General features: G+C 34.3%; 1 protein-coding gene across 2 annotated transcripts in view; it reads right to left on the reverse strand.

The window, feature by feature from the left end:
• Positions 1-17,697, reverse strand: part of CDH12 (cadherin 12) — a 278,088-nt gene that overhangs the window by 72,689 nt on the left and 187,702 nt on the right. The window contains exons 3-4 of one of the 2 annotated variants that reach the window (XM_024732038.1): positions 16,892-17,011; positions 5,434-5,601 (exon numbers count right to left, since the gene is read on the reverse strand). In XM_024732038.1, coding sequence (XP_024587806.1) covers positions 5,434-5,601; positions 16,892-17,011 — 288 coding nt within the window. The remainder of the gene's footprint in view (positions 1-5,433; positions 5,602-16,891; positions 17,012-17,697) is intronic. The other variant, XM_024732039.1, reaches the window with a different exon arrangement.

Below are 17,697 nucleotides of genomic sequence, written 5' to 3' on the forward strand. Positions count from 1 at the left end.
GCGGCATGTGGGATCTTCCCGGACCGGGGCACGAACCTGTGTCCTCTGCATCGGCAGGCGGACTCTCAACCACTACGCCACCAGGGAAGCCCGACTTTTAATGCTTTTTAAACATTTCCTCCCAAATGAGGAGCATATCTAATTTTCATATAGCATACATACATACAATATCAAAGATCAACTTATCTAATTTTTTGTCATATTTATATCTTTGGGAGGCACTGACCTAAAAGCCACAGACTAGGTTAAATTATGGGAATTAAACTGTGTATTAAAGTTGATGCTAAATTGGCACCAGTACTAAGTTTGAGAAACATAAGCAAATATGAATTTATATCATTAACACCTTCATATATTAATTTTTTTATTACTATTTAAAACCGACACCCAGTTCCAATTAAGGAAAGCCTTCACTTACATTTGATCTATACAGTTAACTTCGCAGACCAGTTGGTCCACGCCACCCTTCCAATCTCAAATATTTGAGTGAAGCTGAAGTAGTCATTCTCATTTTAATAGTGGTGGAGCTCACATAAGACCCATTATTTTAGTCATGCCTCTTTTGGTATTCTTTCAGAGTAATTGCCACCATCTTCTCTTTCTCATTCTTTCACCTAAAATAGCATATTGGAGGCAGTGATAAGAACAGAAATTCCACCTTTGCCTCAGAGGCATCATTTAGAAACATGCTGAGGGTGTTAACAGTTATTTGTACTTGATCTGCAGGTAGGAAGCAGGCCCTTGGCCAGAGTCTCCAGATAAGTTGGAAGGAGAGATTTGTACATAATTCACTCCCTAACAGTCACAGAAAGAGATTGTGAAAAGAACCGAAGTGATTCTCAGCATACATATATTTACATATTCAGACCTATCTTGGGCACTCAAAATCCAGGAAAAATTTTCTCCTATGATATTATTTAAATAAATATATAAATCTATATAAAGTTTTGAATTCTCAAATTATATATATAAATAAATATAAAAATATAAATATGTACAAATATTATATCTAAAAATAAACTTAACACATGAACTTATATCTTTAGTAGTCAATCTCAGTTATCCCCACGACAATCAAACTTTGGACACCTGGCAGAACGTGATGGTACATTTTCTAAGGCTGGATCTGAGTAGCTGTCAAAATTCAATTACTCTTTAATTCTGTATTCGGGATGACTTATTACATGGTTTTACTAAGTAAATATCAGTATCAAAGCTTATAGTTTTCCAGGTATAAAGATGGTAAATGGTAAACAAAGAGAAACAGACTTTGTGCCCCATCTGGATATAATTGGGTTCATGGTTCTAGGTATAATATTGGATACAATTATATGTTTTAGAAAATAACTATTGTACAAATAATATTTTATTGCCTTATAACTGAATCAACTGTCCTATAACTAGAAACAGTCAATATAAACATGTTTGGTGGGCATTTGATGAAATAAGATTTACTTTATTTTGTTTATTTATTTATTAGTTTACTTATTTAGGCCTCACTCTGCAGTTGGTTTGCTGGATCTTCTTAGTTCCCCAACCAGGGATTGAACCTGGGCCAGAGCAGTGAAAGCTTGAAGTCCTAACCACTGGAGTGCCAGGGAATTCCCAAAAAACAGACTTACTTTAAAATACTGTTTTACTTATGACTAAGAATTTGTCGTCAAATAAATATTAATGTCTTATTTTCTGCATTTGAATCCATTTACCATACAAACAGTTCTCTTAAATGCTTATTATATTGAAAAAGAAAGGAAAAAGAAGCAAACACTTCTTTACATTTCCTACAAATTATCCCTTTTTATGTAAAGTATGAGGGCTTTATTTCACCTAAGTTGTTTTCTTATTCATTACAAAACTATTACACAGAAGAGACAAGTGAGAGAAATATTTTGCCTAATGTGAATTAACCACAAAACTTAATCGATTTGATCTCATAATGTATAATTCAGATCAGCTTGTTAGATGGTTTTGTTATTTAAAATTCAAGTAATGGAAACCACCAGCATTTTGCTGTAGCTTATTTTGACAGATGGAAATCCTCTACGGATGTCCTCGATTATCATAGATGGAAGCTATATGAGTATATGTAAAAGATTTACAAAGAAAATATTTTGTTTTTATATGACTATATGAGCTCTTTTAACATGCCTGGTATTATTTCTATTTCTGAAACAGTATTCCCTCCTTTGTTTGTGAACAGTTCTGTCTGTAGGACTTTTGGGGCAAAACACAGGCATTAAAGGCAAATTGCCTTTTAAGAGGGAAAGTGATAAAAAGTTCTGAAGTCCCTTCATAAGATTAGGTCTTGGGTTCTCCTACCTAGGAGCTGTGTGATCTTGGACAAGTTACTTAACTTTTATTAATAATATACTCTTGTTCTTTTATTTCTAAAATTGAGAAAATACTATACAGTCATTTTAAAGCTAAATGGGAATATATATGCAAATCACTTTGCATAATGCATGACACATGGTAACTTATTAGTAAATATCATTGTCACCATCATCAAATGAAATTGGCAGGAAATTCTGATGCCTCAGGAACCATCTATTTGGCAACAGTAAAACAGCAAATTATTTACACTTGCATCCTACAAATGGCCATGACATTTAATTTTATTTTCATTTCTAACAGATTTATAGAAGGAAATGGATGGAATTGGGTGCTTAACAATGTCACACATGCATATGTACACACACAAAGCCAAAATGAATTATGATTAGTAAATTTTAAGAAATTATCTTGTGCATTTTTAAGCAATGAAAAAGATGTAGCTCCATGAAGTTCAATTGAAGGAAGATTTTCTTTTCAGCATAACTGCTTAACAGACATGAACAAATATAGCTAGCTGTGGGAAATTCTCTTGTTAAGTTATATTATGTATGAAATATTTGTTTTCTTGACTTTTACATTCAAAAGTTATTATTTCAGTTTGTCATTTCATGTCATATTTTCAGTTTAATTGATCAATGTGAGAAATATTCCTGCAGAAAGAGCACTGGCTTCTAAAGAGGTGGCTTTTCTGTTTATAAATGTATTCTGTCTTTTTCCTCTGAAGGATATAAATCAAAATAACAGTACAGTAAAAAGGGCTTGACACAAAGGCATGTAAGATTTCAAGGGGATTAATTTTTTATTCATGAAAAATGTGAAAACTCTCTTCTTTCTCATGATTCAAAAATATCTCTCATCTATTATACTTTCAGGCTATAGTTCGAATATGCATGTAACACAAGAAGAAAATAATTAGATCACAGTGATCTATTTGGTATATTCCTTCTACCCTCTCATTTCTGTTTATGATGACAATTCAGCCTATGTCATGTGACTTTTTTGCAGACGTGTCTAAAAAATATGGTTTCAGAGTGGCAGGTAAAAGAAAAGAATATCTTTTCATTTTCATATGTTAAATTAGAAGAAATTTGAACTTTAGTATCAAAAAAAAAGCCTTTGTTAGCTTTGCTGATATTGGGCAAGTTAATGTAAGTCTCAGTTTTCTTAAGAGTCAAATGTGGAAAATAAAGATCTCAGAGTGTTTCTGAGGAAAGGAAATACGAAAGTGATAAAGTTCCTGACACAGCATGAAAATGCTCTAAAAGTTCAAATGCCCTTAACCCCATAATCTTTCCTAGTGGGTCTCATCTAGTTACGCTTAGATCTACAGATTCAACTTCGAATAAATCCCAAAGAAGCCTGCTGCTTTGTACAGATTCTTTTCACTAGATAAGATCTGGAATTGATCTTCCTGTCTCCCTGGGAACTGAGCATGCCATCTTGGTTCCCCAACCATACTCTAGTTTCTCTCCCATTAAGATATTTTCATTTCTTTGTTGCACTCCAGCCTATTTGTCTCGATGGCTGTTCAAACTTTTGCAAATTACCCTTCATCCATACCCAGAAGTTGTTTCCTTCCACTGGTTGAGCTTTACACTCTTCATCTGAAAAACCTCACTATCATCCTTGTGAATAAGAATAGTGACCCTACCTAGGAAGATCTCTGCTATTTCTTATACTCTAAACTGAACATACTTTTTATGCACAAATCCAAAACAGAATTCAAATGTACAATGTCACCTTTTATGTAAAAGTAGAACAATCCTTCAAACTAGTCTCCTCCATTAGCTATTACAGATTGCCACAAATAAGCAGTAAAATTGTTAAAAATCAGTCTTTTTGAGGTGGGAACATGTTCTTTTTTAATGCCATATTCTAGAGAATCAAATGCATTATTTCTTTCTCTTTTGAAATATTTATTTATATTTTTTCGGTTTCCCTGAATAGAAAGCAAGGAAAGTGTTGCTCTAGGACTCTGTGTTATTAGTCATAACCTATTATTTACTAGCCATTTGTCATATACATCCCAGTTGCTAAAGTATAATGATTTCTAATTGCCACTTTTATAACATTTGTTCAGTGCACTGACTTTCTGATCACTAAGTAAGTGTATTTCCATAAGAAAATATAGGTTGATCATTTTAAGACAAAAATGACAAAGTAGTAAATTATGTAAAACCACACAGCTAGAGGAATAAAATATCCATTTAGTTAAATATTATCATTGTTATATACTTTAGTAGATAAACTCAAACTCTCCTGGAGTTAGAAGAAGAAAATGATTTGCCTTGTTTTGCTTTTTAAAACTGTTCATGCAAATGAGTGTTTAGTGACTTTATCAAATTACTTATATAAGCAATGGAAGAAACAGTTTCTGTATTCTAAATCCTAGGAACACTGAACAATAATCCTTGAAAATATACCAGAAATCGAACAGGTACTTATTGGTGTTAAATATAATACTGCAAAAGAAAACTGGATGTAACACAAGTGAGAAGTATTCATTTTCAATAAGAAATATAGAGTTACAGAGAAGATATAGGTGTGAATTATTCTATTATCATAGAAAGTGTAGCAATTTTCACCTACTGCAAAACTAAAATAAAATACAACTAAAGTAAAGAAATAGCATCACTGCAATGTCATCTGATATCTCCAGGGAAGTATACAGAAATGATTCAACACATATAATTGATAAAGTGAAGGCAGAAAATTTTATGCTAATTATATGATATAACAAATAGTACAGTGGCATATATGTCATAAATCTTAAATTACATTGTACTTTTCATATTTATATTACTTTTTCAACTAGTAAGAAATTAGGCAAGATCCCAACCTATTGTGAATATTTTACTTTTATAAGAATTGATAACATGATTCGTACACTTATTGACTCATTTATATTTTTTTCTATTAAAATCACACTATGCATGATTCTAATGGAAAAATGTAATTCTGAGGACATTTAATTTTTAGCTTCTGCTTCCTAAAGACAAAAAGTGTCTGGAAAATTATTACAATTCCTGTAAAATTCAATGAAATGTAAGACATTTTTTAAAAAGCTGCACTGATTTCGACTTAACAGGAAAAACATACTTTTTGGGAATCGAGGTGGATTGTCATTGACATCTGTTAGGGTGATGTTGACTATTGTCGTTCCAGCTAACCCTCCCAGTTGTCCGCCCATATCCTTGGCTTGGATGAGGACTTGGTATTGTTCTTTGACTTCCCTGTCCATGTTTGGCAAAGCTGTTCTAATAACACCTTAAGGGGGGAAAAAATAAAAGATAAATATCACAAACGGTGAGTTTTCCGAAATAAAATAGTCCACAACAAGAAAATGATTCTATCTAGATTCATTAGCAAAAAAACATGCTAACAAAAATTCTGTGTATTAAAAAGTGAAACACCCAAAACATCCAATGTTTAGGATATAATTAAATATATTGTGGTAATAGCTGTATAGTGAAATGCTGTGCAGCATTGTGGAATATGGTTAAGGAACAATGTATTGGCTCTAAAAGATGGTCGTCATTCACTAAGTCAACCAAGTTAGACATAATTTATACAGAATGCTCCTACCTTTAAAAAAGAATTAAATTGTTAGACAATATATATTTTAGATATATAGTAAAAAAATTAAGTGATTACACTGAAGGTGAGATTTCTAAAGAATAACATCTTCTTCTTCATTCTTATCTATTTTTTGGGATACATATATATTACTTTGCTTCTTTGAACACTTGAATATCTCCTTTGTGTATTTTATTTTGTCTTTCAGGATTCCTCTTACTTATATTAGCCACACGTTTTTGTACTTAGATCTTATTAAGCTTTGCCATTGCAGGGATTTTGTCTCTCTTGTCATCAAGTTACTATACTACAACCTCTAATGGAGTGCTTGTCATTTAGAAAAATCTCAATAAGAATGATTGACCATCTGACTAGTGGAATGACTGGCAAATTGAAGGAAGGAATCTATAAATTATTTATTTATTCATTTACTTTTGTTGTGGACCTTTTTTTGCGGTACGCAGGCCTCTCACTGTTGTGGCCTCTCCTGTGGTGGAGCACAGGCTCCAGAGGCGCAGGCTCAGCAGCCATGGATCACGGGCCCAGCCGTTCCGCGGCATGTGGGACCTTCGCGGACTGGGGCACGAACCCGTGTCCCCTGCATCGGCAGGCGGACTCTCAACCACTGCGCCACTAGGGAAGCCCTTGATGTGGACCATTTTTAAAGTCTTTATTGAATTTGCTACAATATTGCTTCTGTTTTATCTTTTGGTGTTTTGGCCACGAGGCATGTGGTATCTTAGCTCCCCAACCAGGGATTGAACCCGCACCCCTTGCATTGGAAGGCGAAGTCTTAACCACTGGACCTCCAGGGAAGTCCCTATAAATAATTTATAATCATGTATCATGATATAGATGCATATTTACATAGCTTACTCATTTCCTGTTCTTCTGTTTGAGTGTAGAACTAATTTATATTTATGTCTGTATTTATATTTATATTTATTCATAGTGTAACAACTAAAACCTTCTGGATTTATTGCAGGTAAATTGTGAATAAATTTTATAACAAATTCCAATCTATACCTAATGATTTCAGGGAGAGATTGCAGAAAATTTGTCTTAAACGCATGTGTCTTTGATATTATTTCTTAAATAATAAGGCATATATGAATAAAAAATTTAATATCAATTGTCAACACAAAATATAGAATCCTAAGGACAAACTGAATATACATCCTTATTTTATCTATACTTACCTAATGCTGTTCTTTTGCTAATTCAGACTTAACTACAATCTGAAATTTCTTTGGCCCTTGGCAGGAAATTGTTGCAAAAAAGGCAAGTTCCATTTTTTGTTCCTGCAGTTTTACTCATACACTGCTACTGACACCCTTTTACTTCAATCTGTTTGTCCTTTCTTCAGCTTGGATTTCTGATGTTTCATTTCCAAGTGTCTTAACTAAGATTCTTCATCTCTGCATCTCAGTGGCCTGGTCTTACATGCCTTAAGCTACATGACTTCTGCCTGCCTTATAATATTTGTATTTTCTAGATAAATGCCTGGGTTGAATTCATACTCATAATGTATTTTCCTGTTGTTGACCAGATTTATCTTTACTCAGTTCATTTCCAGTAAGTATATTTCTTACTCTACTCAATTTCTGGTATGAGATTTTTCAATATAATTTACAAATATGTTTGATATATAAATTTTATGATATATGTATGCATATGTAAAACATTGATTCTATGAAAAAGAGAGCAAATAAACATTATCAGACTTATTTAAGACTAGAGTTTTTTTCTGATGATTTGATGTAATTGTCATGAATACCCCTAACTGCCCTGCACTCCTCCATTTTGTGTCTGATAGGTGATCTAGCCGCCGCATCCAGCCATCCTTTTAGTTTAATGCTGCTTTTGGGACACTGTATGTTAGAATTTAGAGAGGAAAGCATTGTGTACGTAGTTTCAAAGGAAATCTCCTCTGATAACCATGATGTGCTTCCCCTTCCCACCACCATTTTCATTAGGAACCACTGTCCCAGAGAAATAACATATGGTGTTTCTAGAATTTTTTTTAGAGTTGAATCTGGGGAATCAGACAGACAACAAAATTCATTTTGAGTAGAGAATCCTTAAATACTGTGGCCTATTGAAAAAACCGAGGGCGGGGTGGTGCGGGGAATCTCCTATTCAAAAAGTTACTCTTCTTATGGCCACTGGTTGTTTCTATACTTCCTAACATTTAAAACCAAACAAATGAAAATGGATTGCCTGGTCTTGAGCAAGGAGGAAACTTGAAAACGACTGGACTAAAGTGCTTCCATAGCAAAATGCAACCAGCCGAAGGAAATGTTACATTTTGTCACTTCAGATCTTAGATTTAGGTTCAAGTATCCATCTCTATTTTTCAGTATTTGTATATAAAGTACAGCAACAACCTTGTATGATAATAGTTTAAGATTAAAAAGAAAAAACATGCATTTTATAAAACAGTATAAATACTCCACAGGTACTCCACAGTAGTGATACCACAAACTTTAATTAATTTGAAATAATTATGAAATCAATCCTATTTTTTGGAAAAAAAAAAGAGTAGATAAGCAAGTTTACATTGAATACTGGTATGGTCTTGAACATATGCAAGATAATTAGAGCAAAATTAAGAATGAGAAAAATAGATTTTATTTCTGCCAATATGAATGGAAATATATGGTTGAAAGAGTTATAACCTTAAATTAAGGTTATAAAACCTTATAGTACCAAAGGATACTAATCTGCCAGGGGATATAGTCTCCCTTTGCAATCACCTTGGTGTTATAGGCAAGTCCCTTAGTTTTGGTGGATCTCAGCTTATTTTGTAAAAATGGGTTAGATATGCTGATGAAAACTTTTTGAGATGAAAATAATGCAATACTATATATGAAAAATCATGAAATATTACATGTGATAATCAAGGATTTGGTTTTATCTGAGTTTTTTCTTGAATTGAGTGCTGAACTGCAGGACTGAAACATGGGATAGTAGATTCAGTCAACACTTGTACTAAAATATATGTTTCATTCAGGCACTGTTCCTAGGTTTAAGGGTGTAATGGCTTCCATCTGCTCCTCCAATTCCACTATATATACTTTTCTAGACTTCTCTCTGCTCTCTGGTTTCTGGTTACTCTGGGCCAATTGACAGGAGATTAGATGATAGAAGGAGAATGAGTTTGGGTTTTTCTTTCCATGGATCCCCCACATTCCATTACACACTCTCTCCTGCCATGGTCTCTGCCTGTGACTCTAGAACACCCTCATTCCTTCAACCCCAGTGTGGTAACTGCATCCACTTCTTATTTCTTCTCCAGATTCGGCCTTATCCCTTATGGTTTCCCTACAATCTGCTTGCACTTTAATAAAGAGTCCTTTTATTAAACTAATCTCAAATTGCCCAACTGGATATCATCTGTTGTCATCTGGGAAAATAATTGATAGAGTCTCTGTATAAGGTTCCTTCATGGAATGTACATTTAATGGGTATGTATTCTTGTAAAGTGGTGAGGAGGTCATAAAGAAGCTTTTAAATGATTAAGCTAATTTCAGATGGTGATTGGTGTTATGAGGAAAATGAAAGAAAGTCCTCTTGAAGGTAGTATCAGAAATGTCCCCTCTGAGGAAAGACTGCAATCCCAGAGAAGTGGAAGAGGCTGACTTAGAAAGAACCCAGGGAGGAGTATCCCAGGGACAAAAAGGAGGAAAGCACTACTTCTTCAAAGCATACAAGAGTAGAACTTGGGGCTTCCCTGGTGGCGCAGTGGTTGAGAGTCCGCCTGCCGATGCAGGGGACACGGGTTCGTGCCCCGGTCCGGGAAGATCCCACATGCTGCGGAGCGGCTGGGCCCGTGAGCCATGGCCGCTGAGCCTGCGCGTCCGGAGCCTGTGCTCCGCAACGGGAGAGGCCACAGCAGTGAGAGGCCCACGTACCGCAAAAAAAAAAAAAAAAAAAAGAAAAGAACTTGGAGGTGGATGTGGCTGCAACATACCACTGTTGGGAGGGATGGTATAAAATAAGATCACAGAGTGGGAGAGAAGTGAGATAGTGGTTTTCAAAGATAAATAAACTCTCTGGGAAGGCATCTTGAAAATCAACAAGTAAGACTACATCAAACTAAAAAGCTCTGCATAGCAAAAGGACTAATAGACAAAAATGAAAAGGCAACCTATGGAATGGGATAAACTATTTGCAAATCAGATATCTGATAAGGAGTTAATATCCATACCATAAAGAACTCATGCAACTCAATAACAAACAAAAAAAAATCTTACTTAAAAATGGGCAGAGAAACCAAATAGAAATTTTTCCAGAGAAGTCATACAAATGGCCAGTGGTTACATGAAAAGGTGCTTGATATCAATAATCGTCAGGGAAAGGTACATACATCAAAATTACAATGAGATACTTATCACCTCACGATTCTTAGTATGGCTTTATCAATAAGTCAAGAGCAAGAGATAAAAAGTGTTGGCAAGGATGTGGAGCAAAGAGAACCCCTGTGCACTGTTAGTAGGGATGTCAATTGGTACAGCCACTATGGAAAATAGTATGGAGGTTCCTTAAAAAAAAGTAAAAAATAGAGCTACCATATGATCCAGCAATTCCACTTCTGAGTATGTATCAAGAGAAAGTGAAAACAAGATCTTGAAGAGATACCTGTGCTCCATGTTCATTGCAGCATTATTCACAGTAGCCAAGATAGGAAAACAACAGAAATGTCCATCAACAGATGATTGGATAAAGAAGGTGTGATATAATGGAATATAATTCAATAATTCAGACATGAGAATGAAAAAAATAAATCCTGCCATTTGCAACAACATAGATGAAACTTGAGGACATTATGTTAAATGAAATGTCAGACAGAGAAAGACAAAAAGCCTATGATATCATTTATATGTAGACTCTAAAACAGCTGAACTTATAGAAACAGAGTAGGTTGGTGGCTACCAGGGGCTGTGGGGTGGGGGAAATGGGGAGATTCTGGTCAAAAGGCACAAACTTACAGTTATAAGGTGGATAGGTTATAAGGATAGAATGTATATCATGGTGATTACAGTTAATATTACTGTATTATATACTGGAAAGTTGCTAAGAGAGTAGATCTTAAAAGTTCTTAGCATGGAAAGGAAATGGTAATTATGTGACCTGATGGAGGTGTGGCTAACACTACAATGGTGATCATTTTGCAATATATAAGTGTATCAAATCAGCACGTTGTATACCACTTACTTACACAGCACTATATGCCAATTATATCTCAATAAAGCTTGAAAAATGCTAATTATTAATTTGAGACTATTCAGATAGATTAGGTGGATGGATGGATGGATAGATAGATAGATACAGATAGGAAGAGATAGATACAGATAGGAAGAGATAGATACAGAAAGGTAGAATGAACAATGGATGAACGGCTGCATTCTCCATTCACTGAGGATTAGAGTCCAGAGGAGACCTAGACCACTAGTCTGTTCTCTAAAGAGCAGTCACTGTGGTTAGGTCTGAGCATGAAGCCGTCACAGAGCCCCCAATCAGAAATCCTCAGAGATTGTCCAGGTCGCTCAGATTACAGACCTCACATAATCTCCATCTTCCCACTCCCTGATCTTAACTCTCTGATCTTATCTTCCACAACTCCCTCCTTTGTTCACTAGAGCTTTGTACCCTCTCTTCCCTCTGCTGGAAATGTTCTTTCCAAGACGTAACCATAAACAGCTGCTCTACTTCTTTCATATCTGTCATCAAAGTCATCTTCATAGGACTGTATTTGTCATTCCAACTAAAATTCTATACTGAATTAGTTTCCTACTGCTTTTGTAATAGATTTTTTTAAAAGCTAGTACATTCTTAAGCTTTATTAAAAATATGGTGTTCATGACTACACAGATAAGGTGTATAATTTTTTGAAAACTGTTGCCAATAATGTATTTTGAGGAAAAGAAGGGTTTTCAGGTTATCTTAGGTAGGAAGAAAATTTAAAGACAGTATGGTCCGACTTTGCACCATAACATGCCTTAACTATTCTTTAAGATTTAGAAGTCACTTCCCCAAAAGTTCTTTTCTCAGGAGTTTCCCCGCTCCCGTGAGTCTATATCTAGTGCCCAGTAGTCACACTACGTATCATAGAGTGGTATCCTAGAAAACCCAAATGTAATCTTCTGAGGACCTGATGTCCTCCCCCGAGTAGATGGGGATCTATTTGAGGATCGGCCTGATGCATCTCAGTATCCTGGCAGCACAGGACCTGCCAGGTCATTGGTTATAAATAAATGTGCATCAATTTACCCAAATCCAGGAAATCCATACCCAAATCCAGCACCACTGGCTTATCGCTCATTACCTGCTTTAAATCTTCCAGTAATATGAAGCTCACAGTCTCATGAGGTGCCTGCCCCTCTTATTTATGGACAATCATCAACATCTTTTTTTCTTAATGAAACCAAAATTCTTTCTTCCTGTAATTCATGCCATTGATAGCCCTCTGGAGCAGCAGAGAATACAGCTAGCTCCTCTTCTACATGAGAGCTCTACAATTTCCAAAAGGCATGTATCACATCCGCCTGGAGTATTTTCCTTTCAAGACCAAATAGTCTTAGTTCCATCTGCAGATGTGTGCATTCCGTGGTTTCTAAAATAAGGCAAGTGGAGTTCACACAGAGTTCTCGTGAAGTGTGACAAGGCAGAATACAAGGGAACCATTGTCTGCAGTACATTTTTAGTCATGTAATTTTACTGCGTATATGTAAAATATTACAAAAGTGATAATGGCACGTGTTGTTTAATCTTAATAATTGTCTATTTCCTATTTCACTCTTGAAGAAAAAAAGAGCTTCTGTCTTTATCTCACCAGCACTGACTCTAAATCCTGTAAGACTTTTCTCTGAATTAAAGTCAAAGGCATGCTGAGGCCATAAAACATTGTAAATATGTACATAGTAGTTTATATAAAGAATTAGCCCAAAATATAAAGGCTGACCCATGCTTTAATTTCACTATGGGGCTTTAAAACACTAACATGTTTTTTTTTAAAGACTGAAAAGAATAAATATCAGTCGGGGGGGGTGATGTTTTATTTGGGAAGTAAGCTTGAAGATAATCATCTCTAATCAAAAGGTGATAATCGAACTAAAAATCTTGAGAAATTGTCAGTTCTCTCAGCACTTCATCAGATTTCCCAAACAGAAGCTAGGACAGAATCATAGAGCGTGAAGTATCAGGATAGTGGATAAAAGAAAGTAACTCATGCATGAAATCCCATTCTCATTCAATTGTTTTCATATGAATTCTAAAAATGCACATGTAAATACGTAACATAAAGACTTATAAATATGCACTTTTGACAGTGCACATAAACAAAAAGGCACTGATGAAAAAGTTCTGGAGATGGATGGTGGTGATGGTTACACAATGTGAATGTACATAATGTCCCTGAATAGTACACTTAAAATGGTTAAAATAGCAAAATATATATTTTACCATGACAGAGCAATTTAAAGTTTATAGATTTTTTTAAATGTTGAGATAAAATAGTATTATCAATATAATGCTTTCTCAGGTGGAGCTCAGATTATTTAGAAAAATCAACATATCATCACCACATGATACACCCAATAGCAATATCTAGTTATCCAACTCAGACTAGATTTTGAAATCGTTTAGGGAAAAATTCAAATACTTTAAAAGAATTTTAAATGTAAATTAAGTCATGAGATCAATCAAGTTTATAATAAAATCAAGTTTATAATAATGTTTGTTTTCCTAAATGAAATAATTCTATTATCAATGCTCTGGAAATATTTAGCATCTCAATTTCATGCATCAAATAAAATACTACAATACCTCTTTAACATTTTATAGATTATAAGTGTTTTTCTAATGTATCATAAATATTAAGTGTAAAAAATATATAATAATATAATATGCCAATTTGACAAATATTTTAGTGTTTTATAAACATTAAGTATAATAAGGATCAATGTTATTTAATGTTTTATAAATGTATCTACATTTCTGTTTTTTTTATATATTTAATAATCATTGAGGCATATACATGAATGCATGCAAATTTTAAGTTACAGTAAACATTCTCTTAGGTAAGCCAAATAATTGCCAAATTAGCCAAGTTTAAACTCAATTCAGGGCTTATTTCATAGAATGCATCAATTTATATTATTTATAAATAAACCTGCCATATTTATACCTTGGATAGAGGTGCTAGGAATGCTTGTCAAACAGCAATGTCAATGAAAACCTTTAAAAAAAAGTTCTCATTCCAAACGAATACTAAATAGTTATATTTATCTCTTCATAAATACTTAGTCACCAGAAGTTTTGATAAAACTCTTCCTTTAGAAAATATTTTAAACTGGTTTCTACACTCAAATGTGGAAAATTTTAGGTAATATTAGTTTTTCATGCATTTTATTTAATAACAGCAAAAGGAATCATAAAAGGAAGCTATATGGGGGCTATTTCTGAGAAATTGCAATTATCCTTGAGTTTTGATTTATTCTTACCTACCACAAGGTGATAAATTTGACAAAAAGTCTTCTTAATGGTTTCTGTGCATGAAGAACTAGTTATCATTCTATTAATGAAGTGCCTCACCATCCACTCTTTTCCTGTCTAGTGGTCTGGGGCATTGTTAGTATCAAGACTTCTGTCTCCAGTGAAAATTAATGCTTCAAAAAATCTATTCCATAGTTCATGCCAGAATTGTTTCACCTTCAGTTCTAAATAATAAGCATGATATAAAAATATAAATACACAATTAGAAAAGGCATATTATAAATATATATACTCTTCTGTAAAATGATACTTTCTGAAGGCATTAGAATTTATCTAAAGTTGATATTGAACAAGTAAAGTCAAGGGGAGGGCAAGTAAACCCTTCATGTAATTGTTGTCTGTCCAGTATTAATTTGACCAAAGCAATTATATTCTCTACCCACGCTTTATGCTTCGATTCACCTTTGTGTGATTTTTATCTTGCTTTTTTAGTTAGGTATGGTCTCCGTCTATAGTTATTTTTCCAATATTAAATCTTTGATCTTGCTTCTGCCACATTTATTCTGAGTATATAAACTCATCTACTCTATATAATTAATCACTAAAACTTAGTAAGCGTACCTAATACTAAAAACCTCCCTCCTCACCAATCTCTAGACACCTTCCTTTCTTTTTCTCCCATCCTTTCTGTCTGTGAGAAGTGCTTCTCAGAGGCTGAAGTGATCTAGGAGACAGATATTGTCCTTACTTCTATTTCTGTTAGATTCCCAGTTATGGTAAATTTGGAAAATGTAACTGTATAAGAAAAAATAACCCATAATGTTCCCATTTGATGAAAGGATGTATAGTATCTTAGATAATCTCATTATTTGTCTATACATTTGGCCTATTGCACAAACCTTCCTAACTCCTCTGGAGCTTTGTACCATCATAAACTTCATTGAAAACTTCCCCAAACTTTCTTATCAACAATTTTCCCTTTTTTCCACAAATATATGATTTTCCCAAAGCTAAACAACAATAGCCACCACAAAACTTCCTCAATACCTATATTGCCAAACATTTTCTTCTCCTGTCTTCACTGCCTACTTCTGGAAAATAACTTACATTTTAGGTGTAATCTCCCCATTACACACTCACTCTTAACATTTGACCCCCTGGCTTTTGATCTCTGATCCTACTTCCAAACCAAAAGAGCTTCTTTGTCCTGAACCTTTCTGTATTTTCTTCAGCACTGAAGTTCCCTTCTTAAAGGACTAATGTTGTCCTTTACAATCTATTCCTTTTCAAGTTTACAAAAGTGAGCAGCTCCCAGCCTTGTTCCGTTCATTTTTGATGGTTTCTGGCCCCCTGTTGCCTTGATGAAAAGGGTGAGAAGTGAGGACAGACAGAATGGCAGGTTTAGTTGACAGAAAATTTGCTGGTTCTTTATTTTCACTTAATTGACCTTATGTTTCCAAGCAACATCCATCCATGGTTAATTATTAACTAACCTATATCTAACTGGTATTCCAGTTCCCACACACTTCTGAGGAAGTATAAATTTTGAAATGTTTAACCCATTTGCATGTATAGTGTTGGAAACGAATACCCTTCAAATCAATGTAGCTCTTTAAAGATCTATTTACAAATTTTAAAAGTAACTTATTAGTCCAGTATGTTAACAGTTTATTCCATTACTTTAAACTGATGTGATAAACAGTATTGAATTTAATCTGCGACATGTTATGTATTATATAAGAGTTGATAAAACAACTGTCGTTATGGAGTTTCTGCTTTAACTGTGACACTAAGCTTTGATAACTGGTCAGCATGACTGGAGCTCCTTAAAAACTATCTTCACTCAAAAACAGATTCTCTAGAAACAGGGGGAACTCGTTTCATTTTAAAGGGAATACCAAATCGTCCTGCATGTTTTCCTGCCCTTTCTGTACTTTCCATAGATTCCATAGATTTGAAAACTGGAATTTCAATGGTTTGACTTAAAAACGAGACTGGCTTCAAAAACATAAACCAGAAGAATTAGTGATCTTGAGGTTTCAAGTTTGTCAGCCCTCTACTTTTCCCTACTAGAAGCATAAGTCTATATTTTTCCAAAGTCACCATCCATAACCCCATCTATAAAGATAGCAATAGAAACTCCATAATCTTGGGTTGATTAGGCCCAAAACGGAATATAATTGAACCCAACCAAGAAAAACTGAAATAAAAAGCTATTTTAGCTAGAAGAAACAAACAAACAAAAAATATTCCTAGACTTTGGAAAATTTAAATCATACAAGGAATTCCTAACTAACAAATTTGGACTTGGCATATATGTGTAAAAAGGTTTATATTTATACCAAGTTCAATCTGAAAGAAATAGCTCTGCAGCAGCAAGGTAAGATCCTATCTTCCTTTGCTAGATGGGGAGCACATTGAATCTTTATTGCAGTGTTAGAATGGGAAAGGGAGGTGATAATGTTGCCTCTAATAAAAAATTTACCTGTCTTGGGATCAATAGAGAAATAAGGCTGTCCCTGAAGAATGCTGTAAACGACTCTGGCACTGTTTCCATAGGTTGGGTCATCTGCATCCGTGGCCTTGACCTGGAGCACATAAGCACCTGGAAAATAAGACCATATGATTCTAGCATCTTTGTTTTATAGAGCTCAAGGTCATGTCTTTTATCTTCTGGACTCCATTTTCCTTTGGAATATGGCATTCCTTAATTCAGTGAGTATATGAAGTCACTGAGAATTATTATAACCAAAATGCTGAGCAACAATATTAGCTGTTAGTACAAGTGATACCTATTTTAAATATCTATTTTTAAAGCTGTGTCCATTTCCAGTAGCTAGGTCATTGACCTGAAAGTCATCACAATAGATTTATTGATTTGTACACCAAAGAAAACATGACACCGCTTGCATTAGCTCATCTGCTTACTGTAGATGCTTTAATTGCATGATTAGGATATCAATAGAAGAGCTAAAAGGTTTAAAGGCTTACTGAACTTTAGAGGGGTAAGTAATTTGCAATTGCAGCTTAAAGATCAACAATTACATACTCATTTAGGAAGCCTTTAATTAGGACAGAATATTTGAGAAAATGAGGAACCGAAAATAATTGCAATTCTAGCTAGAGAAGCACCTTTATGCCTCAAGACTGAATTATTCTGTGTTCACTGACATAGGAAAACTTTAAAGACAATCCAAATTATCTGTAGCTTTTCTCATCTCTTGACACTTGGCCATATTATTTATGTACTAAGAGAAGTTGACGGGAGATTTTTTTTTTTTTTTTTTTTTT

The sequence above is a fragment of the Neophocaena asiaeorientalis genome, unplaced genomic scaffold (genome assembly GCF_003031525.2).
Source record: "Neophocaena asiaeorientalis asiaeorientalis breed wild unplaced genomic scaffold, Neophocaena_asiaeorientalis_V1.1 scaffold722, whole genome shotgun sequence".
NCBI lineage: Eukaryota > Metazoa > Chordata > Mammalia > Artiodactyla > Phocoenidae > Neophocaena > Neophocaena asiaeorientalis.